Source organism: Cryptomeria japonica, chromosome 3 (assembly GCF_030272615.1).
Source record: "Cryptomeria japonica chromosome 3, Sugi_1.0, whole genome shotgun sequence".
Taxonomy (NCBI): Eukaryota; Viridiplantae; Streptophyta; class Pinopsida; order Cupressales; family Cupressaceae; genus Cryptomeria; species Cryptomeria japonica.
In genome coordinates this window covers 333,991,727-334,009,606 of record NC_081407.1, presented here as the reverse complement: position 1 = coordinate 334,009,606, position 17,880 = coordinate 333,991,727, and the positions used below count along the sequence as shown (strand labels likewise).

The 17,880-nt window shown below is 34.1% G+C and overlaps 1 protein-coding gene across 1 annotated transcript; it reads left to right on the top strand.

Moving 5' to 3' along the window:
• Window positions 1-524: 524 nt before the first annotated feature.
• Window positions 525-9,969, top strand: LOC131067187 (uncharacterized mitochondrial protein AtMg00810-like). The gene is made up of 2 exons (XM_059217397.1): window positions 525-1,039; window positions 9,783-9,969. The coding sequence occupies exons 1-2, from the start codon at window positions 525-527 to the stop codon at window positions 9,967-9,969; spliced, it is 702 nt and encodes a 233-aa protein (XP_059073380.1).
• Window positions 9,970-17,880: the final 7,911 nt, after the last annotated feature.

Genomic DNA, 17,880 nt, shown 5'->3' with positions numbered 1-17,880 from the left:
TCAATGAGTTGGTAGATGACAAGCGTTCTAGTTATCAGGAGGTTGCACAACAATAGGTGTGGTGAGATGTGATGGTTGAGGAGTATACCTCAATAATGAAAAACCATGTGTGGGAGGTTGTTCCTAGACCAATAGATAGGGCAGTGATTGGATCATGTTGGATCTATAAGATCAAGCATGGTGCAGATGGTATCATCAAGAAATACAAGGCAAGGTTTGTGTCTAAGAGGTTCTCTCAAAAGGAGGGAATAGACTATGAGGAGACATTCGCTCTAGTGGCCAGGTATACTTCTATATGAGCTGTCATCTCACTTGTAGCATACATGGGATGGCAGATCCATCTAATGGATGTCAATGAGACTTTTCTTAATGGAGAGTTGATAGAAGAGGTATACATAGAACAACTAGAAGGATTTGTAGCATACAACGTCAAGACCCATGTATGCAGATTGAAGAGAGATTTGTACGGGCTCAAGTACGCTCCCAAGGCGCGGTATGAGTGCATTGATAGTTACTTGTAGGGAATGGGCTTCATGAAGAGTGAGGCAGATGCTAACCTCTACTACTTGGTGGTTCGGGGTGAGGTTATCATTCTTGTTCTATATGTAGACGACTTTTTTCTAACAAGTTCATTAGGGCTCATAGAGGAGTGTAAAAGGGACCTTGCAGCAGAGTTTGAGATGAAGGATTTGGGACTTACACACCAATTTCTAGGCATGGAGGTGTGGCAGATAGATGGGGAGATTTTCCTTGGGCAAGGGAAATACTGCATTGAAATCTCAAGGAAGTTTGAGATGGAGGATTTTAGAGGCATGTCTACATCCATGATCATGAATTGGAAGAAGGTAGCCACATCCAGTGAGAAGGATGTAGACCTCACCTTATACAAGAAGTTGATTGGTTCTCTCATGTATTTGGTCGACACTAGACTAGATATATCCTTTGCAGTAAACTCTCTTAGTCAGTTTATGGTTGAGCCAAAGAGAGTTCATTGGACAACGACAAAGCATGTGTTGTGCTATTTTCCTAGTACAATCAGGTATAGAACTAGATATGCTCTAGGTGATGGAATCAAGTTGATAGGATTTACTGACGTAGACTGGGAAGGTAGTACAATGGATAGGAAAATAAGTTTAGGGTGTTGCTTTAGTTTGGGATCAAGAGTTGTCTCTTGGTGCAATAGGAAGTAGAAGTCCATGGCTCTGAGTTCTGTAGAAGTAGAATACATAATAGCTAACATGGAAACTTATCAGGCTATTTGGCTTTGAAAGCTGCTAGTAGCCTTGTCTGGTCAGAAGGTTGAGACTATGGTGATACATTATGACAATCAAAATTGCATCAAATTATCTGAGAATTGGGTGTTTCACGACAAGTCTAAGCATATATACATCAGGTATCACTTCATCAGGGATTGCGTAAAATAGAGGATTGTTCAGCTACAGTAAATACCTACAGATTAATAGGTAGTAGACATCTTGACAAAGGCATTAGGGAAGGCAAAAATCATCTTCTTTAGAGATAAGTTGGGTGTTATGCAAAACACCTTCTTCGCTAAGAGGAAGTGTTAGATTGGGTAGCTCGAATAGTTCTTTCAATACCCAGATTTAGAAATAATTTGATTTTCCTAGGGACTTCTAGAAAGTTTTTAATTAGAATTTTTAAGAAAGATGTTTATTATAAGTTTCTAAAAAGTTATTAATTATAGACTTTTGGGAAATTATTAATTAGAGTCCAGAATAATCTTAGTCGTCGATTAAGATTAATCGCGGCCATTGGTTGCACAATGAGAATATTATAAAAGGGGATCAAAGGGTATATGGAAACATAATTTTGTAAACAGATTTGTAGTGACAGGAAACATATTTGCAGTGATAGCAAAGGTGTAGTGAAAGCATAGGATACAATAATAGAGGAATTGCAGCAGTAAAAATTGAGGGAAGAATTTTTAGAGATAAAATATTGTCGGAGCTCTGCCTATAAGAGGCAAGCAACATATGTATCTCTTGATTTGCTGAAGTTAAATATAATTTCTCTCCTAGAGAACTGGTTTTCCCTTTGGGGTCTTTCTAGGGACAATTTGTCCAAAAATATCGTGTTTATTATTTTACAGATTTTTTGTTCCTGTGTTTTTATTTGTGAAATTGCAGTTATGTTAATTTTGATATTAGCTGTGAATTAATTTTTCAGCAGTCAAATAATCCATATAGATAGGAGATTGATAGTCAATAATTGTAATACATTTTTCACACCTTATCCATCAAGGATTCTCAGATATTTGTCAACACTCCATCGCTTTACATGCACTTGATGATAGGTTTATGAATGGTCAGGGTTTTACATTATAGCAGAATTCGGGTAGATCCAAATCTCTCTACGGCTTCATGCCTTTATAGGCTCTTTTACTTATTGGTTTTGTATTCATGTCGGCCTCATACATATCTTCTCACTATCAGTGATCAGTCAATGTTATTGTGAAATGGTGCAAATTCCTATGCTGGACAAACCATGTTTCCAATTGGCATTTGATTGGTATGTCTATTGCATCATTTGTATAATTGATTATGTGCAATGTATTTGTAAGGTATGCTGGGATAAGGTGTTTCAACCTTGGAGTTTTAATATTGGTTAGTATATTTATTTTAACTTGTTAATTTCTTAAGTTTCCATTCATTTTGTGGTTCTTCTTGGTGAGGTGGCATTCTACATGGTAGTGATGAGATGGCATAATCTTTTTTTTAAATAAATTTGTGTCCACGTGGAAGATTCTATATTTTGGGAAGTTCGTGTCTAATCAAAGTATTTTACTCTGAAAAATAATGACCAATAATTCTTTTTAGAGTTTATGATGCATCATTGTTCTCATATAACTGCTTTTAATTTCATAAATATGATATACTTGAAGTTATTTTAAGATTATGGAGTATAATCTACGTTATTTTTGTTAATATGAGATTAATTTCATAACAATTCTAAATGATAGTTTCAATCTCATGTTCAGTAATGCCCTAGTCTCTTTCAAAATTTCTTGTGCTTTTTATAGAAGATATTGAATTAGGTCTACCAAAATAATGATATATCAAAATCTACACCCCTTCTAAGCATATAAATTGACCTAATGGTATGTAGAAGAAAGCCATATACTTGACGTCTCTTTGTAATTTTAATTGGAAAGTTATTATTATGGGAATATCTTAAACTATATTTTGATAGGGTAATTTTTGGTATCCATTGTCATTATCATATAATTTGTCTACCTATGACATTTCCCATCTACTTTCAATATTTAAAAAAAAATACAATAAAGAAAAGGATGTCTTCATATATATTTAAGACCCATGGAATCATTTTTCAATCAATGTGTCCCATGCCCTTCAAGTGGCCCTTCTAAATTACTTATTATTATCTATACTAGTGCTTAAGTTGAATTTAAAAAGTCACATATGAACTAGTAGGAAAAAAGGGAAGGAACATCATGAATTATCCTGAATTAATTTTCTATTTGCATTTGATATGGATTATATTATCATTGAGGATATTCCTACTTGCACTATGTTTGATGAACAATGATTTACTATTATATTATAATAATGATCATCTATGGATAGAGGATAAAATATTCACCTATGAAATATAAAGGCTATTAAATATGCATAAGTAAATTTGTAAAAATTATCATTAGAATTTTTGGAGATCAAAGAGAATTGTTGTTTTATTTTGTATTTGATCCATTTTTTAATTATTATATTATGAAAAATGAAATACCTTATATCGATCTTATAATGGGTGGCTATCACCCTTATAAACTATATGGGGAAATAACATAGAAAGGATAGCTCACCCATTGCCTAATTCTTTTATGGGTCATTACTATATGTAGTGGTATGTCTATTTACAAACAAGATAATTAATTATCCATGTCTATTCTCATGAAAAGATTTATTCGTCCTCTTACTACCAATCATTGGACTATATTTTATATTTATGCGGAATATAATATGATCTTTGGCAAATGAAAAATTCATAATATTATGTTTTTTGTTTTGTTTTATTTTTATTGCACCATGAAACAAGTTTAACTGATTACTATATTACTAACTATATTGTTTCTTGTATGGTGAGATTATGCCTTCAAAATATATGCTGCAGGTGCTCTTACATGGATGGTGCCACATCTTAATAAAAAGGCTATCTTCTATGTGTCTTTGAATCAAAAGGGTGAAATATGGAAGTAGCTCTTGAAGAATAAATATAGCTTTGTAGATTTATGGAAGAATTATAGTTGGATACATGTTAAAGTACCATCTTACTTAGTTATATTTAACTCTTTCCAAACAATATCATTTCTCAAGATCAAGATGAACATTGAAGATCATGGGCACCTCACTCAAGTGATAGTATTCCATAATAAAGGAATCTTGAAGATGATCAACATCTCACTCAAGTGGAATCATTCTATAATGACACTTTGAAGATCATGAGGACATACTATATATTGTAATTTTAGCCATCACTTTGAAATACTCTATGTAGTGATTGGCTTTGAAGTGATGCCATTAAGAGGGATTGTACATGACACCACCTAGTGGCTAAATCCTAGATGTAAGACCTAATAGGCATAAGACCTTTAGGCACTATATTGCTCCAAATTCAAATAATGTTTGGCCTTGGGTGATACCATTGTGGGGGAGTGTACATGTCAATGACACCACCTAGTGGATAAATCCTTTAAGCCCGCATATAGGCATATGTAAGTCCTTTTTTGTTTAAATGTTGCAGGTAGACATTAGTAAATCCTATAGGCACATTTGTGCATAAGTCCTACGGGAATATTGTAAATTCTTCTCCTTGTAAATCTTCCACTTGTAAAATCATTGTATTAAGTCCTACAGGCCCTATGTAATGAACTTGGGGAGAGGCTAATTTGAGGATACTGCGGCTCCAATATAATTTTTTAAGACCTCACAGCATCATTTTCAAAACACTGGGATTATAAATTATGATAAGATGACTTTCATGTAATCCGAAATATATGATCTTCATGCTAGCATATATTTGTGTCCCTGTTTATCACTATCAAAGAAGACCTATGTTACTAGGGTACTTCATTTTTTCTTTTATGGAAATTGACATGTGATCCCCTACTAACATTAAGGGGGAGTGCAAGAACATAATGTTATTAGGGATCACATCCTTATAACAATTATATATAATTTTCTAATATAAGGTTAAAAAACCTTATATATTATATGCTTTATAAGCATATCCCATTTATAATAATTATAATCTAATAATTATTAGATTATTAATTATTTATGAGTGAGGGTTATTGAAAAGGTGTGACTAGTGAAGCCACCCTTTGTCCTATATTTAAGGAGGTTCTCTCTCATTTGAGAGATGTGTGAACTTGGAGCTTTATGGTGAGTTGCATCCCTATGCACAAGAGGTATTATCGGCCATGTGGAAGTATTGGAGTATCCCCGCATTCATGTCTATTTTATGATAGACTATATTTGTAAGTGTTTTAATTAAATGATTCTTTATGGGGTTTTTTCACCCCAAAGGGTTTTCCCCATGTATATCTTGTGTAATCTGTACATTTATGGATTTATATTTCTCATTTCATTTACTTTATGATCTTATTTATAATGATTAGTATCCTAAGATCGTAATTTCTAACAAAACCTGATTACAGGAAAAACCATGATGGGATTCAAACCCAGAATATTAATATACTCTTGTAGAAGTATACAAATATTACATAAGGGGAATGCACATGCATTCAAGCACACTACCTAGAACTCACTGCTCAATTACAATAAGGGATACAACCCTTAAAGACTCACTACCTTAAAAATGATTACATAAGATAATTTGAGTGTTTGAACTAGTAAAAAACATCTACAAATACCAAAAATAGTTCTAGTTAGGCACAAAACTCTTTATCTTACTAAACTCTACAACACTGCTTTGTTCTGATATTTTGCAATGTGTTAGAGCATAAATTGTTACCTTGCACATGTGAAACTATGCGTAATCGATTATACACACCTTGTACATAACCATTGATGCCAAAAATGATCATATCAATTGGTCTTACATATCTGCATCATCAAATAAGATCACCTACATGTGGGCTTCAAGAACAATATGCAAGTGATGGAACGTATACACAAGTAAGCTCAATCTGTTCAAAACCAATCATGCAAACTAGAATAAATTGGCAACATTCTTCCCCATTATAGGCTCATCATCAGGATTAAACACACAAAGAACTGCTAAAATCGATCCGCAAGATCCACACAATGAGTTCCCACACATAACTATTGATGAACACTATTCTAACCAGAAACATGTCTACCGGATCTTCCAACTTCCACAAAACTCAGCACTAGAGGCCAAAAACCTGGAGTAGGACAATTTAAATGACCACAATGATTCTCTAAGATCTACAACACTAAATAATTGACCAAAATGATCCACAAACTAACACACTATACACTCTGTCAAATGTCCTATTTTATCCATCAAACCTTACCAGTACTCAATCAATCTTTCAGAATGATCGAAACATCGACTCCGGATTGAATATTTGACTCTAGTTTCCATCACTGACAACATCTGAACATTCATGTAGTGTCTCTTGCCAACAATCTCTCCCTTTGGTATTCATAGCAACACTTAGTCAAAAATGACTAATTGTCAGACCAAAACCCAAATATTGTACATTGCAATGAAAAATCTAATCTTTGGATTCCAAAGAATTAAAGAATCAAGGAACTCCCCCTAAGAACATCATTTTTCACTTCTCTTCTGTCTCCTTTTGACATCAATGGTAAAGGTAGGGTTCTGGAAACCAAAAGTTCTAGCCAAAAATCTTATTTCCATATGTACACACAAACTTAACTCACAAAAACTTGACAATATTTGTATAGGAATTTTTTAATGCATTTAGGTAACTATCCAAACCCTTATGTAGGTTATCAAAACTAGTTATAAGATCATTGAAAAGATAAGCTTGTGCTTCTATAATCTTAAGATATTCTGATTCACTTGCAGTCAGAGCATTATGAGCATCATGCAAGGCAGTAAGCATTATATCCAACCTAGGAACAATGTGGCTCCTAAGTTCTCCAACTTTCCCAATTATCCTTTCTCAATTGTGGCTTAGACTCTGGATCTTCTCAAGCAATGATATTGCCTGATTTTCATGATTTCTCAAAGAGATTGTCAAAGGATCAACGAACTGAGATATTCTTTCTAACTGATCCTTATACTCCTAAGACTTCTCAATATCCGTAGTGAACTTGTTCAAGGATAGACATGATTTATACAAGTTTCCCCATTTGGATATTTGGTATAAATATAAAAATTTTATATGGATTAATACAACAATTTTTTTATATAGCATAAATAAATGGTTGTGTTATTCAAGTAACTTATTTTATATTTTTTACATTAATTTTGTATAAATGTAGGTTTATTTTACTCATTCCTTTCTAATTTATCATTTTTTAACATATTTTATCCGATAACAAGTTTAAATATTATTATACAGGTTTTGTATTGATTTTTTATTATATTAAGTATAATAGATAAATAGTACAATACAATAGATTGGACCAGTAGTAGCCATAGTTATATTTGTCCTACAAAGAGACAATATCAACAACTTACATAGATACATTATTATCACATTAGATTATATACTTGTTTCTCATATACACAAAAAAATAATAAATTGTTTACAAAATTAGATCTTTAGTTCATTTGCCTGACCAATCATCCATCCATGTTGCCCATCCTAGAGGGCCTTCTATCCATACAATGTTTCTATTCCAATTTAGTAGTTTAGTAACTATAGGTTCCACTACCACTGCTACTTGATGAAGCTATTGTTGTTCCTCCATCTTGCTACCTTGATTAAGCTCTTTGATAAAGGTTTCCACAGTGTTCCCAAACGGTGTTCTTTCTTCTCTATATGTAGCCCAAGTGTATTCATGGGAAAACTAAGACAAGTATACTTTGTTGGTATCATCATCTATGAACCTTTCGAACTTCTTCTTAGCCAACCTCATGATAATAGTGAGCTACATGGCAACATTGTAAAAATGAGTCTTCACAAAGACTCAGTAAGAAACCTACACTTCCCCTCAAATTTCTTCTCATTCCTAAGTGACTAACTCATTGACAAACTCGGGGAAGGATTTGGCCAATGAACAAGACTTAGTCACAAATGACTGAGATCTCCTACACTTTTGGCTCTGCAAGACCAAGGTGGATGAACCTAGGCAATGTCAAAACAACTAACAACTTTAAAAGAAGACATTGTTAGTAAAATAAGAGTTATTTGGGAAACTAGTAAAAAGAAGAAGACGTTGTTTGGCTGCATACAAAAGGAACAAAATAGGAGGATATTCCAATGCCTAGGAATAGTAGAAATTGAGGTGAAAGCTAAAATTGAAGGGCTAGTGGTGAAGCTACTCACAATAGCTACATGAAGTAGACATTGAGAGAGAGTATTTTCACAAATTGGGATGACGAGATGACCAAATCATTTATGGACCTTAAAGCTCCCCTTATTAATGAGGTTGGGAAGGCTAATCTTCCTAGTAATCCAACAGATAATGTCAAATGAACCGAGTCAAATATTAGATGCATATAAATGAATTAAATGGGAATTCAAGGTTAAAAGTGGGACAACATGTATAGCGAGATACAATGAGGGTAAAACTCTAATTGAGGTTCATTTGAACATCTGAGAGTGATGACCAATAATGAGACCAAATTTAGAGTTGCTCTATCGAGACTTAAGTTTGGGTTGTAAATCTTGAAGGAGGCTCCGTCATCACGATTAATGCAAGTAGGCAAGGAATTCAATTCCATATTGGAAATTGAAGAGGTGGCTAAGGCTGATTAAGGAAATTTCTAATAGACCTTAGGAGTTTAGAGTCATCACGATAATGGAAGGTTTCCCAAGAGATTAGGTGTAATTTGGCATTGGCCAACATAGCCTTTGGGCTGTAAATATCATCGCTAGGCACAGAGAAATCTTATGCATGTCATGCAGTAGGTAAACATTAATCACTCGTCTCATTTGCTGATATGAGTAGATTTACACTACGATGGCCAAACGAAGGTGACATTATAGAAAGAACATGTGAAAATGTGGCTATCGAACTTTGATGACAGATAGCTCAATGCTATTTATACCCCTCTGCAACTCTACTAGTGACTCATGCATATCAAACTGAGTGATCAGAGTATGTCATCAACTATAGACACACTCATTAGGCTTGTCTACAATAAACATCAGATGTCATTTTTGGGGGAAGTCTCTGAGATAAGACTCATAAGCATCCTTAACTCCACTTACTATCTGGTCATCCATGCAGTGGAGAAAATCTTGGGGGGTGATTTTTTGAGGGCGTGTCATAGGCACATGGTCAACACTGATATATCCCCCATGTTACTGGTGATATTCAGGTAGAAATGGGGGAAATGAATGCGGGGAAAAAAATTATATGCCAGAACGTGTTTAAGAACACTTATTTAGGGGAAATTGATGACATCCTAGAGAACATGGATGAGGAGAAGAGGATCCCTATCCTTCAAGACTGTTATGTGGTCAATAGGAAGGTGAAAAAGCTACCTCTAGTCAACACTACAGAGCCATAATTGATCGAAGGAAAGAAGCTAACCATTCCTAGAAATATGGCTTTCTAAAGAAATTAATGGTAATTATGCTGAATAAGGGCAAATGAATAAAAGAGCTATTTATGAAGTGAGAGTTCAGAGTGCGATAAGGAGGGAGAGATGGAATTCGACATTGTGATAAAAGAGGAGATGGCGAAGGGCAACGAAGAAGATGATCCCTCTCGCATTGTAGAACTATTAGCCGATCAAGGCTGTAGCCCAGAATGCCCAATCAAAACCCGTGCCGAGAAAAGGAGAAGGATGAAGAAACCATAAAGACCCTATTAATAGGATAGCGATGGTGGTAATGCCCTGGTCTGAAACTATTAAAATCAAATGAACTAGTGTCACCACTTTGGAGTGACACCATTTTGGCTATGTATGGATAGATAGGAGTTTAGTTGCACCACGAGCACCAATTTTGGACATTAGAGTAATGCAAAGCTCGGTCTTTGGTAGCAGGACAAATAGACAACATGAAACTGAAGATGTATATAGTGCTGTCCCATAGCAATTATTAATTTATCCACAATAAAAGAAAAAAAAAAATTACTTATAAAAATATTTTTTATCTTTATTATTATTAAATCAGCAAATCTTTTTCAAAAATATCATTAAATTATTTCAAAATATAGTTGGTTTTTATGGGCCAAATAAAATAGATGCCTCCTTTCAAATCAAATAATGGTAACCTTTGGAGGAGTTATATCAAACCTTAGGTCGGCCACTCGTATTCCCATTGCCATTCCTACCCGTATTCAATTTGAAGGAACGAAAGTTAAAAGAGAAAAAATGGAGTCAATCCTGGAGAAAATTAACACAAGGAAAAACGTCGATGAGATCAACAGAGAAATGATACTTCCTCCGCCACAATCTCAGACAGCCAAAACAATCGTATTGGACTTGGATAACACTCTGATCAATGCAACATTCTCCGCCACACCATCCCACTACGACTTCACGGTCCTGGTCGAAGAACTTCAAGAACAACCAGCTCTCTGTTACGTACAAAAAAGACCCGCAGTTGATAACTTATTACTCCAACTGGCCAAAACCAACTTCGAAATCATAATTTTCACTTCTGCTGCAAAAGAATACGCAGATGACGTTCTAAACAAACTCGACGTCCACAACAGCATAAAACACCGCTTGTACAGAGATTCATGTAGTCGAAACAGAGGCATAGTTTATAAAGATCTCAGTAAGGTGGGAAGAGACCTCAAGAACGTAATACTAGTTGATGATAATCCTCAAAACTATAAAATGCAGCCAGAAAATGCATTTCCCATTAGACCTTTTTATGGGGATTTATCCGACAGAGAGCTTTGGAAAGTCCTGGAGTTTTGTAACATGGCGGCAAAATGTGAAGACGTGAGGGAAGCCATTACTATACATTATGATGTGAGTAAGACTGCTGATACAGAAATACAGAGCTTACGTGAACGTGAGAGGGAAAGAGAAAGGCCTGTGAGTTTATTCGGGCTTAACTGGAATCTAAATATGAGATCTTTGGGAAGAAGAAAACAGAAAACAAAAGCCAAAACAATTGTTTTGGGGTTGTTTGATGTTTTGATCAAGGCAAGCCTTGAGCCTCTTCAGCGCAATGACTTCATAATTTGTGCCCAGAATCGGCCTTACTATGTCATGAAAAGGCCTGGTGTGGATAACTTTTTGTCCGAATTGGCAAAGATTTATGAAGTTGTGGTCTTTACTGAGGCACCCAAAAAGGATGCTGATGTTTTTCTGGATAAGTTTGATGTTAACAGGTATATTGACCGGCGGCTGTACAGAGACTCGCCTTGGACTGGTAAAGATCATGTGAAGAGTTTGAGTAAGGGGACTCTCAAGTGTGTTTTGGATGTGGATTTGAAGGACGTTATTGTTGTTGATCATGAGGGAGTTGGGTATAAGTTTGAGAAAGAAAATGGGTTTTTGGTGAAGAGATTTGAGGGAGATGTGGAGGATGCAGAGTTGTATGGGGTTTTGGAGATTTGTATGGCTGCTGCTGGGTATGAAGATGTGAGGGAATTTAGAAGGGGAGTGCCCATCAGATTTAGAAGCGAGAATAGGCCTCAGAAAAGAGCTTCGAGTTGTACCGTGCAATGATTCAACTCGCCTGTAATGTGTTATGATGAACAGATTTTATTAGATTATGGTATCTCTCCTATGATGAAATTATACACGTTTAAAAAAAAATTGTTCTCTCCTTTCGAGAAATTTTTACTTTTAAAATTGACGTTCTGGGTCACATAGTACAGCTAATAATGTTCTTCTTCTCTTCAATACTATTGTTAAATCGTCATTGCTTATGTTTCAATCGTTGATGTATAAATTTTTTTATTTTTTCATTATTAAAAAATATATTATTAATTAATACTACTAATATTAGAATTTTTATATTTTCTATTGTTCCCATGTATTCTTATTTTTAAATCACACTCACTTCAATGGTTAGAGGTAAATTTTGGTCCATAAAAATAGTATATTATTTATCATTTTTTGATAGAAATGATGTTTAAAATTCTATTGATTATTTATTTGATAGTTAAAGAGAGTGATATTTAAGTAGAGTCCCCATGCACCATCATATATGTCAAGATTGTCAACTAACAAGAGAGAATAAGAGAGAAATACAAGTTAACCATTCATTTCTAGATTGATAAAATAGAAAATGAAATAATATTTTTTCATAATTGGAAAGAAAAATAATGTTTTATTGTGTTCAACATATATTAATTTAATAAGATGCACATATAAGTATAAAGTAGTTTAGATTAAATATTATTAGTTATGAGAGTGATGGCATCAAGCTATCAAATGTTATTTTAGGAAAGTACTTGTGAAGGATGGGTGTACTTACTTTTAATGTTTGACACTTTAGCCATTGCTTCTTTTTGGTCACTAAGGATTGACCTATTTAAAAATACCATAAAGATGTTGTGGATCCTAGGGGAAAGTTCTCCTAGGTCAACCCCTTAGATAGTGACTTTGCAATTGTGGTAGATCAACATACAATATAATAAATATCTTAGATGTTGATTCACTAGTAAATGATATTCCTTTAGTGCATCAATCAAAGTGTTCCTCTAGAGTAAATGCTCATTGAATTCTCTATGAGGTTAAATGATTCTAGGATGATGAATTGATGATCCAAATGAACATCTTTAAATATCATAGAAAAAATATACAAAATGTGTACCAAATTAGCTTTATTTAGGGTTGACAAGGAATGATCCCACTAAGTCAACCACAAATACAGATCATGGTGAAAGTGGTCCAATAAAAGAGATAGAGAGGACCTAAAAATTTCTTATTATATCTTGGAATGCAGTCTCAAACATCACACATGCTTGGTGCACATCCTCTAAGTTAGCAACAAGGTAACAAGTAGATAAACTTGTGTAGCACATATAACCCATTGGATCAAAACACATCTTCCAAATGAAATTACAGAATGTGGATCCCCCCAAGGAAAAATTGGAGCCAAGTACAACTCAACACAATGTCCAATACTAGAATGGACCAACAAAGATATAGCACAAGCAATAGAATAAGTCATGTCGGTGAAAGAACTACAAATTACTCTAAAAACCAAATCCAAACACAATACAACATCAATAGATCAATGCCACATAAAGAAGTTCATATAACATCCATCAACGCCTTTACATGCATCTTTTACATAGTCAAGCCAAGACAAGTTAGGAAAACTAATATAATATAGAGTTCTTCATTGCCAAAATACTAGGAAATGAAATCATGAGATAAGACAATGACAAGCACACTTGCGAAACACTTCATCACCTAAAATCTACCTTGAGATACTACTCGAACATTTTAAGCATGTCCTATAAGTTGTAGTAACAAAAAAATCAATGCAAATCAATGTGGAGCATTCTCCAAGGTAGACCTAACAATCCATCAAACTGGTAGCATACTCCCTTAACTAGAAACATCAGCTACACAATTGGAGACTTGAAATGATAGGAGTGCAACATTAATAGAGCATACATCCAAAACCAGAAGACCATAGAACCAAATAGGGATCCAGATAGTCTTCAACATACATTCACGCACTTCATTGACTTCTAGAGACTAGAGTTCACCTTGTATCACTATTACTCAGGAGCAACAAGAAAGAAATCACAACAACTTGTAGTGAGCATAAGACCATCAACACCATCAGAAAAAAATCTACTTAATCGTCATGCTTCTAATCCTCATTTTAATGCTTCTAATTTGAATATGATATCATCATGGTAGCATCTCTACCATCCAAACATGAGCATCAATACTATCACTATTCTGCAACATATCCATCAACATCATACCAAGTAAAGACATGAATACCAAGAAGGTGGACATCCACGACCATCAACCATCTACACATTCATATAAATCTATAACTCTGTATCAGAACCTAAGACATTAATATATACCATCCAACAATCATAGTATATCAACAACATATACTTCTATCTTTAGCATTAATCCTAGTCATCAATGGCAACAATTACAACAATCTATGTCATAGAAATGCACACAATTACATCATGTGACAGCAATCACTGTTTCATCAATGACACCATACAAGGTGAGGTTTGATGTCAATGAATACACCAAGTCATCAATGTGAATAACTTCCAATAATTTTCCCCTTTGTCATTGATGATAATACTCACACAACATAATAATTTGTCTTCCTCATTATTATTAACTTTTTGTACTTTATCTCCCCCTTTGACATCAAGGATAAATTGTAACAGTGTCCACTAACCTATGCACTTTCTCTCCACTAGTAGAATAGTCTTCTACATTTAAAACTTTTATCTTTCCTTTCCTAGCATTCATCTAGACAAACTCATTTGTATGAACTTTCCCAAAATAGTCATACCCACTCCCACTTACACCTGCTTCTTTTATGAGCAACAACAATCCAGCTACCCACTCCCTTGAGGGGTAAACCCTATCAATCTATGAGACAAAATACATACCTTGAATCTCCATTTGGATAGATTCACCAACCTATGTATCTAGACTAAAGAAGGAGAGAAAATACCTTCTAGCTTCTACTTGAGACATCCAAATGTATCTTTTAATACAACCTTTATGAAAATATCTACAATTTAATCCTTTTTAAGAGCATACTCCAATCTAACTTCCTACTCTACAACCTTCCCTCTTAGGAAATGATATCCGATAAAGATATGTTTAGTCCTTGAATGCATCACCAATTTAATTGAAATTTTTATAGCACTTGTATTTTCAGATGTATTATAGGAATAGGCTCACTATATATCACCTTGATATCCTTCAAAGTCTGATTTGTTCATAGCACTTGGGTGTAGTAAGATATTGAAGCAATATACTTGTCTTCTACTATTGATAAAGATATTGAATCTTGCTTCTTACTACATCAAGAGACCAATCTGTCCACAAAGAAAAATGAACTTCCATTTGTACTTCTTTTTTCATCCATGCATTCAACCAAATTAGCATTAGTATATGCCTTCAAGGAGAAGTCATTATTCTTTTTATACCACAAAACATAATCCAGAGTGCCCTTCAAACATCTAAATATCCTTTTAATTTGTGCCCAATGGAGAAAACCATTCTCATTGTGCCTTCCGCAAGTATAATTATCATGGAAACCTATTTATAGGTGTCATGCAAAAATAAATTATCTATATGTTCCCTACTCTCTTACAATTTATTTTAGTAACTTAAAAAACAAGTTTTTAATGGCACATACATTATCAATTTTATAATCATTTACATTTTTTGGAATTACTATAATGTTCCTCATGTAATATTGCATTACTATATTAAATTTCAGGAAATTTTCTCTTAATCTCATTAGGCCTTGGTTTTGGGTGATTGGGGATTCCATAATATTCATGTTTATCTTTCTAATCCCAAATTTCTACCTATTTCTCCCTTGTATACGTATTTTTCTCCAAACATTATTATCAAGCCTTTGGTATCTTCCACTATTCCTACCTCCAATAATGTATTAATCTCTCCAATCTAAAAAAAGCTTCATTTTTCAAGATGTATCAATTTTATTTCATAAAATAACATTTCCACTATTTGATCTATTTCTTTAGCTATTGACATTTTTTTGGTTGTTCTAGGGCTATTCCTACAACCTAGTCGAACGACCAACTTGCCTTGCATTGGTCTTGCTTACTACTAAGTTGGAATCTAGAAGGGGCAAACTAGGGAAAGATTAATTTCCTAGGGATCCATGCAATTGTCTACAAGCCATATTCATTGACAATGCCTATTTTTGGAGTTGAACATGAAACCAATGGGTGTAATGAAGTTAAGTAGCGGAATAACTTCATACACTAACCTTGAGAGGAGGGTAATGCAAAATTTTGTATAAATCATTACAATAGTTATAAAAAGTTAACATAAATAAACAAAATATCACTCATACCACAACACAGCAACACGATGATTTATGTGGGGAAAACCATTTCGGAAAAAACACCACACTCCCAAAGAAGCTCAATATATTATTCAACAATCAATAACAGATTATAATATACTTCTAGAGAAATCTCTTCACAAGAGTACCACTAATTAGAGACAAGGAGGTAAATAAATTATAGTCATAAGACTCTTACACACAACCTCTATCTCACGCAACTCATATATAGGAGGTACAATACAAGATACCATCAAACAACATTACAAAACCATGAGCTAAAACAACCCAATAAAGTAGAGTTGATCTTATATCCCTTTTATACCCTATGACATATTAAAAAACACATAAACACATGTTCCTCCCTTTTATAGCTCATTTATATGTTTGATGCAATTTATATTTCCTAATTCAGGAGTCCAAACTTCTGGAGGCCATAACTTGTGAAACATGTGTTCGATTGACGAACCGTTTGAAGCACCAGAAAGATCACAAAGTTCTCTATCATCTCGTAAACTGATAACTTATTTATACCCACTTTTGGGGGTGTTTCAAAGCCTCTAAATCCTCAAAACTAATTTAAAACCTTTCATCGCACCCTCCAAAAATGAAAAAAGTTTAATATATTCAAAACTAGCTATGATCTTGCGATAAAAATTTATCGACATGCTCATCAAGCCAACTAAAAGCTTCAAGGAGAATTTCACACAATTTTGTGCTCAAATAAAAACTTACTATAAATAGTAACCTCATGTAAATACAAGGTTGAGACACCATTTTCCTAGCATTCTCTCACTTGTCAAACACCTTGAAAGAGAAAAGAGAGTATCAACACAATAATTTAATTGCTAGGGGCCATGAGGCCCATAGAATCTAAACACCATCTAAACTTCTCTATGCTCACAATAAACTGTCACTGCACCTTGATTTATTCTAATATCTAAAGACATTCTTCTATGACAAATGCTTTATTTACAAGTATGAGAAGCTACTCTATAGTTTTCTTTTGTAGTGGACAAAGTAACCACAACCTGTCACTTACTCATCCAACTAGTTGCATCACCAAACAAAATAAACACATAAGTACTGGTGGATCTTCTGCTATCAATATCACCTACCCAGCTTGAATCCACATAACCATGAATATCAAGGGAAATCACATTTTCAACCAAATTACCATAATAACATAGAGAATACTCTTAGGTACCCTTCAAATATCTAAAGATATTTTGACTACATCCCAATGATCTCTATTAGGATTCGACATAAATCTAGAAAGAACTCCCACTGCTTGGGCAATCGCTGGTCTAGTAAAGACCATATCATACATCAAAGTTCCAATTGTTCTCTAGCAAGCTACTATTGTCATGTCTTCCATCTCCGAGGGAGATTTAGGACAATCTAAAATAGATAATTTTATTCCAACAATGAAGGGAGCATGTAATGGTATACAATCTTGCATGTTGAATCTCTGTAATATATAATTCAGATAGTTACTCTGGCTCTGATACCACTTGTAAGGAAGTTCAGTAGTGGAACAACTTCCTACACTAACCTTGAGAGGAGGGTAATATATTATAATATACTTGGGGAAAACACTTTCAGGAGAAAAACCACACACTCCAAAAGTAGCTCAGTACATTATTCAACAATCAATAACATATTATAATATACTTATAGAGAAATCTCTTCACAAGAGTACCACTAATCAGAGACTCATAGGTAACTTGATATCCATAAGACTCTTACACACA